Source organism: Danaus plexippus, chromosome 11, assembly GCF_018135715.1.
Source record: "Danaus plexippus chromosome 11, MEX_DaPlex, whole genome shotgun sequence".
NCBI lineage: Eukaryota > Metazoa > Arthropoda > Insecta > Lepidoptera > Nymphalidae > Danaus > Danaus plexippus.
Window position 1 is genome coordinate 6,625,794 of NC_083544.1, and position 17,027 is coordinate 6,642,820.

General features: G+C 28.9%; 5 protein-coding genes across 5 annotated transcripts; all 5 read right to left on the reverse strand.

Moving 5' to 3' along the window:
- Window positions 1-3,840: 3,840 nt before the first annotated feature.
- LOC116766043 (uncharacterized) lies at window positions 3,841-4,611 on the reverse strand. Its single transcript, XM_032655700.2, has 4 exons — window positions 4,600-4,611; window positions 4,333-4,521; window positions 4,076-4,242; window positions 3,841-3,943 (listed from the first exon to the last, which is right to left on the reverse strand). Exons 1-4 carry the CDS (start codon window positions 4,609-4,611, stop codon window positions 3,841-3,843), a joined length of 471 nt encoding a protein of 156 aa, XP_032511591.2.
- Window positions 4,612-5,287: 676 nt separating this feature from the next.
- Window positions 5,288-6,063, reverse strand: LOC116766050 (cuticle protein 7-like). The gene is made up of 4 exons (XM_061521788.1): window positions 6,008-6,063; window positions 5,775-5,915; window positions 5,521-5,687; window positions 5,288-5,441 (listed from the first exon to the last, which is right to left on the reverse strand). Exons 1-4 carry the CDS (start codon window positions 6,017-6,019, stop codon window positions 5,381-5,383), a joined length of 381 nt encoding a protein of 126 aa, XP_061377772.1. The 5' UTR covers window positions 6,020-6,063; the 3' UTR covers window positions 5,288-5,380.
- Window positions 6,064-8,092: 2,029 nt separating this feature from the next.
- Window positions 8,093-10,323, reverse strand: LOC116766042 (cuticle protein 19-like). Its single transcript, XM_061521914.1, has 5 exons — window positions 10,312-10,323; window positions 10,077-10,161; window positions 8,898-8,914; window positions 8,329-8,495; window positions 8,093-8,195 (listed from the first exon to the last, which is right to left on the reverse strand). The coding sequence occupies exons 1-5, from the start codon at window positions 10,321-10,323 to the stop codon at window positions 8,093-8,095; spliced, it is 384 nt and encodes a 127-aa protein (XP_061377898.1).
- A 2,687-nt stretch (window positions 10,324-13,010) lies between these two features.
- Window positions 13,011-13,957, reverse strand: LOC133319004 (cuticle protein 19-like). Its single transcript, XM_061521781.1, has 4 exons — window positions 13,909-13,957; window positions 13,663-13,806; window positions 13,364-13,530; window positions 13,011-13,162 (listed from the first exon to the last, which is right to left on the reverse strand). The coding sequence occupies exons 1-4, from the start codon at window positions 13,918-13,920 to the stop codon at window positions 13,102-13,104; spliced, it is 384 nt and encodes a 127-aa protein (XP_061377765.1). The 5' UTR covers window positions 13,921-13,957; the 3' UTR covers window positions 13,011-13,101.
- Window positions 13,958-16,177: 2,220 nt separating this feature from the next.
- LOC116766021 (cuticle protein 7-like) lies at window positions 16,178-17,027 on the reverse strand. The gene is made up of 4 exons (XM_061521782.1): window positions 16,918-17,027; window positions 16,690-16,833; window positions 16,400-16,566; window positions 16,178-16,313 (listed from the first exon to the last, which is right to left on the reverse strand). The coding sequence occupies exons 1-4, from the start codon at window positions 16,927-16,929 to the stop codon at window positions 16,253-16,255; spliced, it is 384 nt and encodes a 127-aa protein (XP_061377766.1). The 5' UTR covers window positions 16,930-17,027; the 3' UTR covers window positions 16,178-16,252.

Sequence of the window (17,027 nt, forward strand, 5' to 3'; positions counted from 1 at the left end):
AAACACATCTTCGGTTGTAAATACGGTAGTATTATCATAAATTATGTTGAAATTTGTAATTAAAAAAGATTCAAAATTATGTAAATTGGAACATTGAGAAAAGAAGTAATAAAAAAAAAACAAACCAACAGAGTTTGGTATTTATTAAAAAAAGTGATCATATATCAAGAAAATTATTTCAGAATTAAAACTTTTAAAAAAAGTTATTCAGGCGTTTTGAGTGACTTATTGTAAATCATACTTTTTTAAATTTATATTTAATGGCAAATAATTATACGCTGCAAATAATTTGATTGTGTATTTTATTTACTTTGGAAATCATTAAAAAAAATTAATCAAAATACTCAATTTAATATGACAATATGAAAAGGTTTGTCTTGTTATATAGCAAAGCCCTGATAAGAATAAAGGTTTTTTAATTTTACATTTTGAATATTATAATAAATTTTTTAGATTTTGGTGTAAGATAAAAAAGGTTGACCGAATTCTTTTGTCATTTTATATCACCCTCGGACTTTCTAATTCTTACAAATATTTTTATTGTATGAATATTTCATTTCATCTTCACATGGGATCTTATATATATACATATATATAGTCAACATCTTTATGCATAACAAATAACATATTTAAATGAACGCAATTTTTAAACTACCGGTTTTTTATAATTTTTTTATCTACACTTTTCAAAGTTTCGGTTCCTTTACTGAAAAAACATCGAAAGCATTAAGGTACCAATAATAATTTTCCTAGAAAAAAAATTTCAAAGTATGTACAGCGTACCATAATAAGCAAACGATAATAATTTTAATGAAAGTTTGATAAAGTTAAAGAGATTAAAACAATTTTTACATTCTTTAAGAGCAAACACGAGGATCTCCGTTCTGTGTGACATTTGGAATGAATAAGTAATGAGATGATTTTTTCCCCTTTGTCATATGAATTACAAGTTCTGAGTGTAGATTTATTTGAGCGTTTGAACTTTGAAATTATGTGTTTAGAAAAACTCATGTTTATAAAAATTAACAAATCAAATATAATAAAATATATGTTTGATACTAACTATTACATAATTTAGGTTTATAATATTAAGCGTATTTGAAGTGAAATATTGACTGATAATATGAGATATATTTGAAGAAAAGTTAGTAACAAAATATTAAGATACAGGAATGTAGTTTCTCGCTTACAGCCTACCTGTGTTAGGTTTTTATTTCTTTTGAAAAAACAGTTATAATTAAAAATCTAGATAAGTATTCGCGCTACATACATACTACTATGATAATACACAGTCTTTATACGACGTGACGTGTACTAATTTTAATACAGTTAGCACAATACCCGCCACTGGCAGTGAGCGGTCGCCGTGGGGACCAGTTGTTGCGCCTGCGCAATATAACTATTTTAATATGTGTAGCGTGTGTAATGGACTGACTTGAGAAGTTTTTTTTGTTTTTAGTTTTAAGTGAGTGCTAATGGAAGAACATTTATAACAATTACTTTATAATGATACTTGTTAATTAAACAATTGTTTTAGTGTTTTGTTGAAATTGTTTTTACAATAATTTTACTGTAATATATCCTTGATATAAAAAAAAATAAGAAATTTACCCTTCCCATACAGAATCGGTATTTTTTTCCCGAAATTTTACTATCTATTTACAGCTACATCTCACGGATATTATGTTTAATGTAGATTAGCACAACAAACAACGAATTGACTAAATTTATTGGAATAATTACATTTTTTCATTTCAATGGCTTCGTTAAATCTATAATTACAAAGCTCATATCTAGGAATTTAAAAAATCATAAAAACTCCTTTTTCAATCGTAGCGTTTTATCTAATTTTAATAAGTGAAAATGTAAATAAAAAAACTGAAAAGTTCACTAGTAGTAAATGATATTGCGTCTTTTTGTATATACAGAGACACGCCACACTTACGTTGTTAAATTAATTACAATATATGAATTGAGGAACATTCCCCATTTTAAAACATAGGAAAATAATATTTCCTTTTTTTATTTAATATAAAAAAGAACAACGGCAATATCGTGTGTTGTTTAAGTGATCACTCTTGTTTTTATAATTATTAATTAGTCATGTTTGATTAATTATTAAGGATAAATTATAATTGAAGTTAAAGAACCGTGACCAAATAGTTGAACTTATATAACTAAATGCTTGATTACTATATTTAACAGTAATAATAATTGAGTTAAACGAATATAGCCTAGAAAAGTGAAACTAATACACGCATAACATTCTTAATTATTTCCATAAATATGTAATAAGATTTAGTATGTAGTGAGAGCAAATTAATTTTAATTATTTTATCAAGCGCAGTCCAAATAATCAAAAATTTCGATATTCGAATACTTATTTATGACAGCTAGTATCGAAACAGAAGTGTGAAATATTTTTTATGTAAAAATTCAATAATTTATAATTCTTTACAATGTAAACAGTTGACTATCACTGTTTTCATACTGCCTTTGAATATAATACTGTTCTGTTTTTAGGCTTTTGTCAGGAAAATAATAAAATATTTCGCTTTAAAATACGAATTGCTAGGCGAATCCAAAAATACTTAATGAGTAGTTCAAGTAATGTTTATTTTTAATTCCGCGTTTTTTTTCTTATATTATATATGTATATAGTTATATATATATAATATTATTAGATAATTATTTTACAATTTATATTATCACTTTAGGTACTTACTTTATATATGAATCAATATTGCTTCAAAATATAAAGTAAGTACCTAAACTGATACTGTATATGAAAATAGCAATATATGAATATGTTTAAATTCATTTCTTTAAAGTAAGTATTTTCTTTGCCTAAGTTTAATATTAAGCTTTACTTACATTTTTTTACTTTATATGAGTTGTCCCGAGGTGTTCAATTAAAATTTTGTAGCATAATTTAATTCTCTTATTATATCAGTAAAATTAAATAAATGTCAAATCAAATTAAATCCTATTAGTAAAGAAATATATGTTAACGAAGGCTTCAAAATAAAAATATCTCTGTTGGAAGATGAAAGAGTAGAAGCTGTATGGCATAATTGTAAGTGATGCAAATGATGACTAGCAATAATAAAGCTATTTATTATATAACATGTCAAATTTTGGGCGTTTTTCGTAGAAAAAATATTGTAGCGCTTATTGCTTTTCTATGTAAAATGTTATAATGCACCTTTACCTAGTTATTTGTAGCAAAACTTAATAATAATAATAATTACAATTATAAAATAAAGTTCACTTTTGTTTCCTTGAAAATTTCTACTACTTAAATTTATAATACTATTTACCATAAATTTTGGTTTCTTTATTAAAAAGGTATTCTGGCTAAGATCTTTTTTAAGAGATAAGTTATTCTTTGTAAAAGTAATTTCTTTTATAAAATTTTATAGTAATAAACATAATTATGCCTAAATGTAATAAATATTTTCCCTTTAAATTGTTATTACATCTTAGTACTATTAAATAATAATGTAATATTTAATTTCTATGTAAGTTTAGACAGTTCTGGTTACAGATCTGTGTTGTGCAAGCTATTTTACTAGCTCTTAAACAAACTTATCAACTGCAAAAAGAGTGTCTTTCATGTTTATAGTAACCGTTTAATTTGAATAGATGTTTTAATTCTATCAAGGATATAAATAAATTATTTTAATTAATGTATGGTAAAACTTTTACATCTTCACTAGAAAATAATAATAAAAGAGACAGTAGAATTTTGTGCTTTATTGACAAATAAAAACAAAAGCAATACATAGAAAATAAACGTACCATTATTCGTAGTTCATATGAATTACTAGAATTGGTTATTTAATTATAGTAGTATGATCTTGGGTAGTAATCTGGGTACGGTTTGTAGTATCTTGCATACGGATAACGATGATTAATTTTGTATTTCACATCAGCTTGGAAACTGAAATAAGATAGGCAATAATTATTATAGGCCTCTAACTCCGACTACTCGCTTTTGTTGGTAAATAAACATAAAATATTATAACAGAATTAATCTAATCACAAATAATGAATAAAGAAATTATCATATTACCCAATCTTATCGTCGCTGTAGTAATCTACTCTCCTCTCGTGTCCATCAGGTTGCAAGAGTTCGTAGAAACCCTTAACTAAACCTCCATCTCGTAATTCACGTTGTTTCTTAAAGTCTCCCGTATGGGGATCGGCCACTTTGTATTCGAATTCATATTTCGGGTAAGCCTGAAAAAAAATATGTTTTAATATTTTAAAAGTTATATTTTATAACGCATATGTACATTAATTATATTACACATAAATTATATCACTCACGTAGTAGTCATAGTGGTTGTATCCATGTCGATAGCGGTAGTTGTTGTGGTAATAGTCATTATGATAATCCCTATCAATGATGACTGGATGATCGTCTTTTTTTATAATGTATTGTGAAGAGACAGCCCTCTCGTATTCGGGGACTAAATTAGCCATTGCTACAGCTAACAGTCCCAATAAGCACAATACCTAAAAAAAACATATAAAGTTTTAAAAAGAAAAAAGTGGGTGCATTTATAAACAAAAGAAATAAAAATTCTGTCATACCTTGAAATACATTGTTGTTTAATATGTTAGATAACCGAAGAAGATACTAACCGAACTGATGATTTATGACTAAAATTTGCGATATTTATATGTAAGAAAATAATATTAATTGAGGTTAAATTGGTTTCACAGGACGTAATTATTTTGTTAATTACTTCTTTATAGACATGAACAAATGAACTCAATATCTATTTCCATCACGGCAACAGCTCTTCTTACAATCATATCCGATTCAAATACAGAGAATTTGGTATAAAATTGACATAATATCTGGGAAATGAAACGAAATAAATATGTAATTAAATGAAATTGAAGAATACTATATTTAAGAATCGAATAAAGTTATACTATTGTTTCTATAATTTAGTTTGTCAATATATTGTGACTTTTTTACGAATCATTAAAACAGAATAATATTCTATTTATATTCCGTCAAACCTATAATGATATGTCATCATAAACGTTGTGAAAAAAAAATAATTGCAAATGCTATTTATGAACTTTCACAGAATTTTAATTAAAATTTCAAGTTTGTTTTTAGAATCTTTTCGACTTCAAAGGTGCACCTATAATATTATCTTAAAACATTAAAATCGCTTAATAAGACTTACACTAAGCTCTTAAAATTAATCGCAGTTCGGTTAGAATAAAATAATAATAGGGTAAAATAAAACAATTCAATAGGACGTTTAAGTTTCTTGTAATTTTGCTATACAACATGAGAGTTAAAAATATCCGTATTTTCACAAACTTATGCTAATGTTTACATTGAATAAAGATATCAATAGTGGTGGTGCTTAGGAACAATGTGATGTGTATCATATTTTACGTCAGCATGGAATCTGAAAAGAATTATATTTTAAATTTTTTAATTAACCTATAATAAAAAACATTTGATTATATTATTTCTGTAATGTTTACCCAGTGTGATGATCACCGTGATAGTGAACAGATCTAACGGATCCATCAGGCTGGTGAAGGGAATAGTGTCCCGTCACGTGGTCTCCGTCACGACTTTCGTGTTGATCCTTGATGTCTCCAGTGTGGGTATCCTTCACTTTGTACTCGAACTCATACTTAGGATGTGCCTACAATTGCAATTTTCATTATATTATGTTAAAGAAGAGTATTGTTTCAGTAACTTCTTGGTTTACTAAACCCTTATTGGTACTCACATGATAATCATGACCGTGGTGGCCGTGCACTATGTGAGGATGTCCGTCATGACGGGAGATGTGATTGGATGAGTAAGCGTCTCCATATACATGACCATGCTGACAGGCTGCAATGGATATAAAGGCGGCAATAAACAAAACCTGAAATAAAATATAATCTCAGTTAAAAAATAAATAAATATTGCAGTCTAATTTAAAGTAAACCAAATATACTTTTTTTATCTAAGTTATACCTGAGTTAACATGGCTCGTGAGGTGTTTTAATTTCTCTGGTTTGCTACTGAGTGACACAAAGTGACACAAATTGCTGTCTTTTATATAATTAAAGCAAGGAGAAAGATATGACTTCATCTCACGCTATTTGCCATGAATGGAATTGTAATCGGTCGCAGAACACATTTCCTAATATAAATATGCAAAATATTACAAATAGTCTTTGAAATAGCTACACCTAACACAATAATTAAAGTAAAAATTTTCAATGCAATGTTATTTTTTGCTGTTAAGAAATAGTTAATCAACCATAAGGAACTGTAACTAACTTATGGTTAGTGTCTCTTTGATTTTATGTTGTAAAAATTTAAAACAAGTTTTTACACTTTCATCGTCGTCATCATCATAATATGACAGATATTAAGGTATCAAGCCTATTGATTGATATAGACTTGCACCACACTCTACCACGAAGACGGGTTTTACTCCGTCTGAAACTAAAGAAACTGGGATCTTGGGACGGACTGGCCAGGTCATATATCCATCAAGTGGGTAGTCTATCTGCGTTGAGCCTAGATATTTTGGGTCGCGTCTATACGATCTTTGAACAGCATCAATGGTCCATTCTTCGAGATATACGCAGGGCCCCTGACACCTTATCTAAATTCAAGGTCTATATTGTTTCGATATATAGGGCTACGTTGGTTATTTTTTTACTCTGCAGTTTGGAGTCTATTATGTAATGAAACCTCCTTCATAACCAAAATTCAAAGCACTCAGACAGCAATGGCTTGCCTTTGTCATCAGGGCGATTTTGAATTTTCTAATAAGACTTTATCATAGTTAGCGACCGTTTATATTAGTTAGCGGGCGATATATGGGAGCTAACTGGCAACATTTTTGTCTTAAAACATTTAGGCTTTTTGGTGTCTGGAATGCTGCCCAGCCGAGTCCGATTAGAAGATTTACCGAGCTCTCGTAGGTGAAACTATTTATCTGGGATGGTTTGGTCAATGTAGATGCATTTGACAATAATTTTGAGAACATACATTTTGACACTAACTTCAACAGTCTTGATATGGACCTATAAATGAGTTTAGTTTTGTCTTAGTCAATTTTCCAGCCCCCCTAAGTTTAGAGGCTCTTTTAAGTGCTGAGAATTTTTATGACTTCCTTCAAAATTTTGGCCATGTCTATTACATAATTAGTGACTACATTTATATGTAATGCTGCTTAAATATTTTGTTTTAAATAGATTTGATGTTCTTTTAAATGATGTTATGTCGTTTACGTTACTGGACCGACTCCGTTTTAATTTTAATTTATATTTTATTCTTAGAAGTGAAAATCGGTACTATGATTATGCATATTTAATATAATGTCAAACAAATCGTAGATCTATCTTTTTTGATGACACAATTATTGAGATATTATTATAATTAATTGTTGATTTTTAAAAACTTTATGATAAAAATTTTAAGTACCTTTTTTATTATTATTTAGATATACGTACATATAATATGTCATATTGCGTATATCGTGTAATATTAGTATAGGTGATTATGTTTTTAACATTAAAACAATGTTTGGCTAATTCTTCAATGAACAACATTGAAATTAGACAACATACAACAAAAAAAAAATTATTTAAACGAGCAATATTCGAACCCGCCATCAACGAAATATGGAGTTCCAGTTACTTTGCCAACCCAGCTATCGTGAATTTTTTTTGCAACATGAGCAGGATATTCTGAAGGTTTACGTTCGATATATCTTTTTTTGATTTGTCAAAACTATAACATATAAAAATTTAAAAGAGCATACTTCAATTGGAATAATAAACAAACATTTTCATTCTAGCATAATAAAAAGAATGCCAGCGTCTGTAGCATTACACAATTTACATATAAAAAATGCTAACAATAATGTTAATGTCTATTATAATGGTCATAAATGTCTACATACCATATATGTTTGATAACAAACATTTCTATGAAAATAAAAAGCTTATTAACTTAAGAGTTTTATTGTGAAGAAAAAAACAAAAAATCAGAAGACATACAAATTAAGAGTAGTTTGTCATATGAAGTACAAGAATTGGTTATTTATTGATAGTAGTATGATCTTCGGTAGTGATCTGGGTACGGTCTGTAGTATCTTGCATACGGATAACGATGATTAATATTGTATTTCACATCAGCTTGGAAACTGAAATAAGATAGGCAATAATTTATTATAGAACCCCAACTCCGACTACTCCTTTTTATTGGTAAATAAACATAAAATATTATAACAGAATTTATCTAATCACAAATAATGAGTAAAAAAATTCTCATATTACCCAATCTTATCGTTGCTGTAGTAATCTACTCTCCTCTCGTGTCCATCAGGTTGCAGGAGTTCGTAGAAACCCTTAACTAAACCTCCATCTCGTAATTCACGTTGTTTCTTAAAGTCTCTCGTATGGGGATCGGCCACTTTGTATTCGAATTCATATTTAGGGTAAGCCTGCGAAAAAAAAAATTGTTTCAATATTTTAAAAGTTATTTTTTAAAACGCATATGTACATCATTTTTTTTATGTGAAAGGTGGCAAACGAGCAGATGGCCTACTTGGTGGGCAGTAGCCACCGTCGCCCATGGACATACACACCATCTCTGTTGCGGATGGGTTGCCAACCTTGGTTTTTTAGGAATAGGGAGGGGTGGGAATAAGGAAATGATAGGAAATGGTGGGAATAGGGAAAGGGCAACCGGTTCTCTCACTCATCGGACGAAACTATCACGCCGATCTTCTGTGAGAGGGTGGTACTTCCCCAGTGGAGTCAGCCCATATTGGATGTGTAGTTATATGACTACAGCTAGGTTCTACCACCTACAAATTATATTACACATAAATTATATCACTTACGTAGTAGTCATAGTGGTTGTATTCATGTCCATAGCGGTAGTTTTTCTGATAATAGTCATTATGATAATCCCTATCATTGACGACTGGATGATCGTCTTTTTTTATTATGTCAGCTCTATCGTATTCGGGGACTAAATTAGCCATTGCTACAGCTAATAGTCCCAATAAGCACAATACCTAAAAAAAACATATTAAGTATTATAAAGTTTTAAATAGAAAAAAGTGGGTGCATTTATAAACAAAAGAAATAAAAATTCTGTCATACCTTGGAATACATTCTTGTTTAATATGTTAGATAACCGAAGAAGATACTAACCGAACTGATGATTTATGACTAAAATTTGCGATATTTATAAGTAAGAAAAATACTAATCGAGGTTACATTGGTTTCACAGGACGTAATTATTTTGCTAATTGCTTCTTTGTAGCTACAAATACATTAGTACAATATTCATTATTATCACTGCTCGTCATAGTATCCTGAGTAATTTAAGTATCCAGAATTTAACTGGAAAATTAACAACACTTGTATTTTAAATTCAGGTTTCTCTAAGATTTTTATTATCAAAAATACAACAAACTGCTTTGAACATATAAGAACTGTGTTAGTAGATGTATAATAAGTCGTAAAAATTTTCTGAAGGGTACGCGGATAAAAACAGTAACTTAATAGTATTAAATAAAAGTTTTCATTAGGAGGTTTAATTTGTTTTATTTATTTTTTAATAAAAGTATATACAAAAACATTTTATCCTATTTTTTACCTTGATTAAAGATATCAATAGCGGTGGTGCTTAGGAACAATGTGATGTGTGTGATAATTTACGTCAGCATGGAATCTGAAAAGAATTATTTTTAAATTTTTTTAATTAAGCTAAATAAGTAAACATTTGATTATATTATTTCTGTAATGTTTACCCGGTATTATGATCGCTGTGATAGTGAACAGATCTAACGGATCCATCAGGCTGGTGAAGAGAGTAGTGTCCCGTCACGTGGTCTCTCGTACTGATCCTTGATGTCTTCAATATGAGGAAGGATCATACTTAGGATGTGCCTACGATTGTAATGTTCATAATATTATGTTAAAGAAGGATATTGTTTCAGAGACTTGGTTAACTAAGAACTGGAAGAGTATTGTTTCAGTTTGTTGGTTAACTAAAGTCACATGACAATCATGACCGTGGTGGCCGTGCACTGGGTGAAGATGTCCGTCATGACGGGAGATGTGGTTGGATGAGTAAGCATCTCTATATCCATGTCCCTACTGACAGGTTGCAATAGATATGAAGGCGGTAATAAACAAAACCTGAAATAAAATAAAATACTAAAATATAATATGACTTGAAAAAAAATTTAAATATTGTAGTATAATTTAAAATAAACCAAATGTACTTTTTTATCTAAGTTATACCTGAGTTAACATGGCTCGTGAGGTGTTTAATTTCTCTGGTATACTACTGAGTGATAGAAAGTGACACAAATTGCTGTCTTTTATATAATTAAAGTAAAGGGATAGTATGATTTCATCTCACGCGATTGTCCATAAAATAGAGTTGTAATCGATTATAGCATATTACTCAATATCGACATGCAAAATATTACAAATAGTATTTGAAATAGCTAGGCGTTGCACATTAATTACATTTCAATAATTTTGAATTAACGGTAACTGTTAAGTAATACATATAAAGTTTTACCTGGTGACTTATAAACAAGTAAAATTTTATACAAAAAATTAATGTAATAAAAAATGCTCCGTTAGACTTTTTCTTTTTTAGAAAAGTTACTGCGTTTTGAGTTCTTGCTTTAAGCTGTTCAGATTTAAATTTCTATCCATATTTATTGTATAATAATCGAAATTTGATTATTATTAATTCACAATTTGAAATTCAAAAATGATGTTGTAACTTAAGTATTTCATTAGTATATTGGAACACTTATAATATTTTCTTCTGTTTATATTTTGAGGGTTAATAATGTTGAAATTATTGTTAATAATGTAGATCTGCGTAGTAAATAAGGGAATAGAGGAGATAAATATTAAGAAAATGGTCTCATTACAGAGACAGATTTTTTTTAAAATTCTAATTATAATATAAATCAATTGTTAAGAATTCACACGTTGACATTTTAAACACTTAGTAATTTTTCTTTATTTTTAACAGATAAAAAATCTACTAATATTAAATATACGGTAGATAGTAATTTTCTGGAAAGGAAGTAACATGCTAAAAGTATATGACATTTTATCCAAATATTTTTCAAAATTAAATATTCTTTAAGCATAGAAACTACAGTTAAATAATTATAAATCATCATCACAAAAACAAAACAAAATATGAATCTCTAACATGTTATTTATGTCATAATAAAATAGACATTTGGTATTACTGAAGTGAGTAGAGTACACAATTTTAACCAGTAATACTTATTAGAGTACAAAAAACCAGTAATACTTATTAGAGTACAAAATTTTAACCAGCAATCAGTAATCAATTCAAATTATTTTAGTCTAAAAGTAACTTTTCAAATTATATTTAATATTTTCAAATTTGAAAATATTGTAAGCAATATATATTTAGGTAAATTTCGGTGTCGGTTGTGTTTTCAAAATAAATTGTGTAAATATTAATAATAGTAGTTTTTATTTTAAAGTTCATTATTTTTGATTAAAATAATTACACCTAGTTTAAAAAAAAATATGCAAACCGTGCAAAAACATACAAAATATACACGGCAAACAGCGAAACGTTTCCGTATAATTTTGTGCTAGTTGAACCGACCGAATATTTGGGAGATATGGAGCACCGTACATCTTATTCTTTTTAGTTTTAATATTTACCGGATCATGCCTGACTATTACTCAATTTAGGCTGTTGGTATATGAAAATGAAATAGTTGATGGTAAATACAATATTTGAGTATTAGTTCATTCGCTTTTCCCTTACACACCCAAAATATAATTGGAATGAGACATAGACCACACAAACTGTTCCAATGCTTTATAGTGCTCATAACAAAGATGGAAACCTAAATTCTCGTACGGATTTGAGGAAGATGTACAAAGAAAAGATGAAAAGTATCTGCGTCTGTTGGTCCGGTAGTAAAAAGTGGATGCAGGCTAAAAAATTGTGTAAATTCATCGCATACTCTTCAAAGTTTATCCAACAAAATACTGAGAGACTTCCCATTTCAAGCATGAGCATAAATTTAACTAGATATTACTATATTGGTGTTAACTAAATCAAGGTTACTGATAAGTCTTTGTGCACGTTTACCCACGAAGTCCAAATGAATGAGGTGCAATGGCAACTGACAAATCTTTCCAAATGTTCTTGCCCATGCTCAAATAAACGAGCTCTTTGTAAGTACGAAGTTAGCCCTGTGCTAAGTACTTTAGTACATAGGTACCTCCTAAGACAAGGATAACGAATATCCTTGCAACTGTCTTAGCTTTGCGCCCAATAAACTTCCTGAAGTGAATGTTGAATACCTTAGTATTTAACAACTGAAGTCGATGTATGTTATCAATTTTTCTTACAGAAAAAACATGTTCATCCCTTGCAATCCAAAGCAGGATAACGGATTATTTTCTTATTATTGCATTATTATCAGACCTGGAAAATTTTAATTTAAATGTCAACTTTTAAAGTCATAAGTTACAAGATAGATACAAGTGGAAGTATTAGGAGCGGTCTGAGAATAATTCAAACATCTAAAAAATTGCATGATTGTAAAGGGATGTAAGATATTATATTCAAGTAGAAATGTGAACTTTAAAAAAGAAAGAACTTAGATATTTACTTTACGTTTTTTTTTCCTTTAGTCTTTCTTTTAAAAGTCTCATTAAAATTTATTAATTTATTCTCTAGGTTACCTTTCACAGACATAAAGATAGGCGGAAAAGATGTTTTCATGTTATCTCTTAACGGTTAAAGCTCTTGAGAAAAACTTCATTATCATAAAATAAATATATACAGGCATTGCTCTAGGTTCTGCAAACAATGTAATTATGAAAAAGCAACTATTTTTACTACGATAACGAAATAATGTTTTTTTTCGTTATAACCAAGTTGTAAGAATGAAATAAAGGTCTAATAAATACGAATAAAAATATGAAAACAATTTTATTGTATTTGAAAATGGTATAAAAGTCTCAAAATAACACAGGAAAAGGTAACACAATATTAAAAAACAGTTTTCAGTAATGATGGTGCTGGGGGACAATATGATGGGTATCATATTTAACGTCAGCGTGGAGTCTGAAACATAATATATTTGAGATCAGCCATAATTTAAATATATTTGGATACAAGTTTAGATATCTGTAAAATGATGGCTCTATCTTGAAATGTTTTTAAAATCTAACAGAAATAATAATGGCATTTTACATATTAAAAACATATGTAAATTAAGTTTTATGGGTCTTTCTAATAATATAAATTAATATAAAAAAAAATTACCCAGTGTGATGATCACCGTGATAGTGAACAGATCTAACGGATCCGTCAGGCTGGTGAAGGGAGTAGTATCCTGTCACGTGGTCTCCGTCACGGCTCTCGTGTTGATCCTTGATATCTCCAGTGTGAGGATCCTTCACTTTGTACTCGAACTCATACTTGGGATATGCCTGTTGTCGAGACAATTTTAAATTATGAATAAATAGCACTATTTGTTTATTTTTATTTATAATATATCTAATGAATCTTAAGAAATTCTAATTAAATTGTATGTAAAGGAATATAAAGATAGGAAAGCGTACATGGTAATCATGGTGACCGTGATGTCCATGGACCAGTTGTGGATGTCCATCGTGTCGGGAGATGTGATTAGACGAGTACGCTGACCCATGACCGTAGCCGTATTGTGCCGCAGCAACGGCGACGAGGGCAGCGAAACATAATATCTGGAATATATAAAAAAAAAATAATAACAAAATAAAACAAATGTATGTCTAAATAATGTTTAGTAAGATTAATTATAACTTTTGCTTTGATAATGCATGTACCTTGCAATACATTTTGGTAAACTGCTTCGATTTCCAGCTCCAAATATTGAATGATGCATAGCGGTAAAGAATGGTTTCTTTTATACAGTACAATCAAGGGTACCGATGTGGTTTCACCTCACAATAAGTGTCCGTGAAAATTAGTTATTACCAGTCGCTTACATATTTCCTAACACCGATATGGAAAAAAGTGACAGAGGTTTTTGTATAGTGGTTACGCATAATACACTTATTTTTGAAATTTTTATACAAAATCAAATGTGGAGTAATATCTACAAAGAAGTTCACCATATTTTGTTGTCTAATAAAATTTCACTAACAAAGTTTATCAGTTGCAAAGATCATAAAGGAATTTATTACTCAAATACCTCTCCATTATTTCATTGCACCACCTAACCAAACTATGTGGATCTTAAGAAAATAGTTATTCGTGAAAATAATAACTTTGGATTTTTTACTCGACAATATTTGCATATGTTAAGACAATAGAAAATTATATATAAAAATTAAAAGATAATTTCACTTCTGTCTTCAATTAGGAAAGTTATTTTTTAATTTTAGAAAATAAATTGTATTATAATAATTATATATTATTATATCACCAAAACCTCAGAACCCAAAGAGAACAAATTTTATTTAAATATTTAAGATTTATTTAATAATGATTTTGTATCAACAGACAATAAGATAAAATTATGGAATATTGCTGTTTAAGCAAGTGATGTAACTAATGCATTAATAATTTTAATATTTCACTGTGATCAATGTTCTTTTTTTAATATTAGTAACAATTTTAATAAAACATTGTCCAAGTTAAATTGGATATGGGAAGTGATAGAGCAATTTATTCAAAATATTCTTGTTAAGATGTCTAAGATTTCCTAAAACATTGTGAATAACTTATGTTTAAATTAATTTTATTTTTTACACTTTCGTTTAATCATTATTTTAAAAATAAATTTTGGGCTCATTTCTTAAGACGGTTTTTGTATTTGTTTCAAATTGTTTTTTCAGTATAGTCTTTCGTTGCTTTAGCTATGGGAAACTTGTAATGTTTAGGCCATTTTATTGAGATTATTTTGGATATTTATGGATAATAACTGGCTTAGGTCGTTGTTTAATGGATAGGGCTATATTACTATATAATTTTTTAATATACTTTGTTGTTGTTATAAAATAGATATATGTATTTCTTCTCAAAGCAAAGCCATATTTGCATAAACGGGCATATAGCCATATTTGCATAAAATTTGCATCGATACAAAGTTGTGTTAAAATCATAAAGAATATTTGCATTTATCCTTTTTATATATTTATGGATCCATTAGTAAATCTACAAATCTTGTACAAACATGTCTAGTTAATACATTTATTAGAAATTAACTTTGTTTTTAAAAGTATGTTATCAATAAAAATATATTCTCTTTATTGTACGTATCATGTAAGCACTTAACTCTATATCTTATTATTTTTAAGTTTTATTCATGAATTTTTATCTTTCCTGAGTAAAACAACGAATATTTTGTAGCTGAAATAATGTGGTGAAGACTAAAAAGATAAATTTAGTTTAATTGCTATATCCTCTTTTTTCATTCAAAATATGTCATGCTGTACATAATATTTTTATAATTTTATATATAAAATATATTATAACTCAAAACTTTACAGACTTATAAAACCTCTTTGATCCATTGAATATTTCATCTCATATTGTAGACTACTAATTTATTCCGTATTACATTATTAACCTAAAAAAAACCACTCACAATATGTTGTTTGTTTTTTCAATATGTTCAATAATAAAAAAAAAAATATTTTAACGGTCATTTTAAAACCGAAACCAAATCGATTTTAATGACTAACAAGATATAGAATTTTCAAATATTTGCGATGCTTAATAATTGCTATTTTTTAAATCACAGCACAAAAATGTATATGGTATATATAGTATAGTATAGATATTTCTATATAGTAGATGGTCATTAAATGTATACCTGTATTCATTTTGATATTAATATGAAAAATGTGTTCCAAGCAGCCATTTTGCTACATCTGCATGAACAATTTGCATTTTTGTTCCCAGGTTTTGGCACTAAAGAACAGGGTTTGAATTGTGTAAAGATTTATGAATTGTCAGTTACGTATTTTTATATTTTTGTAAAAACCAACACACACACACACACACGCACGCAAGCACGCACGCACACAGGCACACACACACACACACCCTTACAAGTATATACTAAAATTGTAAAAAAAAAACAGCAGAGTTCTAAATATTGTACTTTTATTTTCAATTCATAAAAAAATAGAAATAGGGTAAAGTAATGTTGTCACTAATTTTTCAGTAGTGATGATGCTTGGGGACGATGTGATGCGTATCGTATTTGACGTCAGCGTGGAATCTGAAAATAATATATTTGAATCTTGCATAAGTACAGTATTTACTTTTATTATAATAAAAAAAACGGTAATTTTAAATTGTCTGTACCCGGTGTGATGATCACCGTGATAGTGAACAGATCTAACGGATCCATCTGGCTGGTGAAGGGAATAGTATCCCGTCACGTGGTCTCCGTCACGGCTCTCGTGTTGATCCTTGATATCTCCAGTGTGAGGATCCTTCACTTTGTACTCGAACTCATACTTGGGATGTGCCTTTCATAGAGACAATTTAAAGTAATTTGTAAATAACTTACTATTAATTCAGATTTATAATGGATTTCGTGAAATTCTTATGGAATTGTCTGTTAAGGAATATATATAGATAAGAAAGCGTACATGGTAATCATGGTGACCGTGATGTCCATGGACTAGTTGTGGATGTCCATCGTGTCGGGAGATGTGATTAGACGAGTACGCTGATCCATGACCGTAGCCGTATTGTGCCACAGCAACGGCGACGAGGGCAGCGAAACATAATAACTGTAATATAAAAATAAAACAAATGTATATCTAAATAATCTTTTGTAAGTTAAATTATAACTTTTGCTTCGATAATGCTTGTACCTTGCAAAACATTTTGGTAAACTGCTTTGTTTTCTAGCTCCAAGTATTGAATGATGCAGAGTGGTAAAGAATGGTTACTTTTATACAATTAAAGCAAGGGTACTGATGTG

Coding starts and splice junctions, on each gene's coding strand:
- LOC116766043 (XM_032655700.2), bottom strand. Junction 4,243..4,332: donor ACAACCACTATGACTACTAC/GTGAGTGATATA, acceptor ATTTTTTTTCAG/GCTTACCCGAAATATGAATT. Junction 3,944..4,075: donor TACAGCGACGATAAGATTGG/GTAATATGATAA, acceptor ATCTTATTTCAG/TTTCCAAGCTGATGTGAAAT.
- LOC116766050 (XM_061521788.1), bottom strand. Junction 5,688..5,774: donor ACCACGGTCATGATTATCAT/GTGAGTACCAAT, acceptor TTGCAATTGTAG/GCACATCCTAAGTATGAGTT. Junction 5,442..5,520: donor CACGGTGATCATCACACTGG/GTAAACATTACA, acceptor AATTCTTTTCAG/ATTCCATGCTGACGTAAAAT.
- LOC116766042 (XM_061521914.1), bottom strand. Junction 8,196..8,328: donor TACAGCAACGATAAGATTGG/GTAATATGAGAA, acceptor ATCTTATTTCAG/TTTCCAAGCTGATGTGAAAT.
- LOC133319004 (XM_061521781.1), bottom strand. Junction 13,531..13,662: donor ACGGTCACCATGATTACCAT/GTACGCTTTCCT, acceptor TCTCGACAACAG/GCATATCCCAAGTATGAGTT. Junction 13,163..13,363: donor CACGGTGATCATCACACTGG/GTAATTTTTTTT, acceptor ATTATGTTTCAG/ACTCCACGCTGACGTTAAAT.
- LOC116766021 (XM_061521782.1), bottom strand. Junction 16,567..16,689: donor ACGGTCACCATGATTACCAT/GTACGCTTTCTT, acceptor TCTCTATGAAAG/GCACATCCCAAGTATGAGTT. Junction 16,314..16,399: donor CACGGTGATCATCACACCGG/GTACAGACAATT, acceptor TATTATTTTCAG/ATTCCACGCTGACGTCAAAT.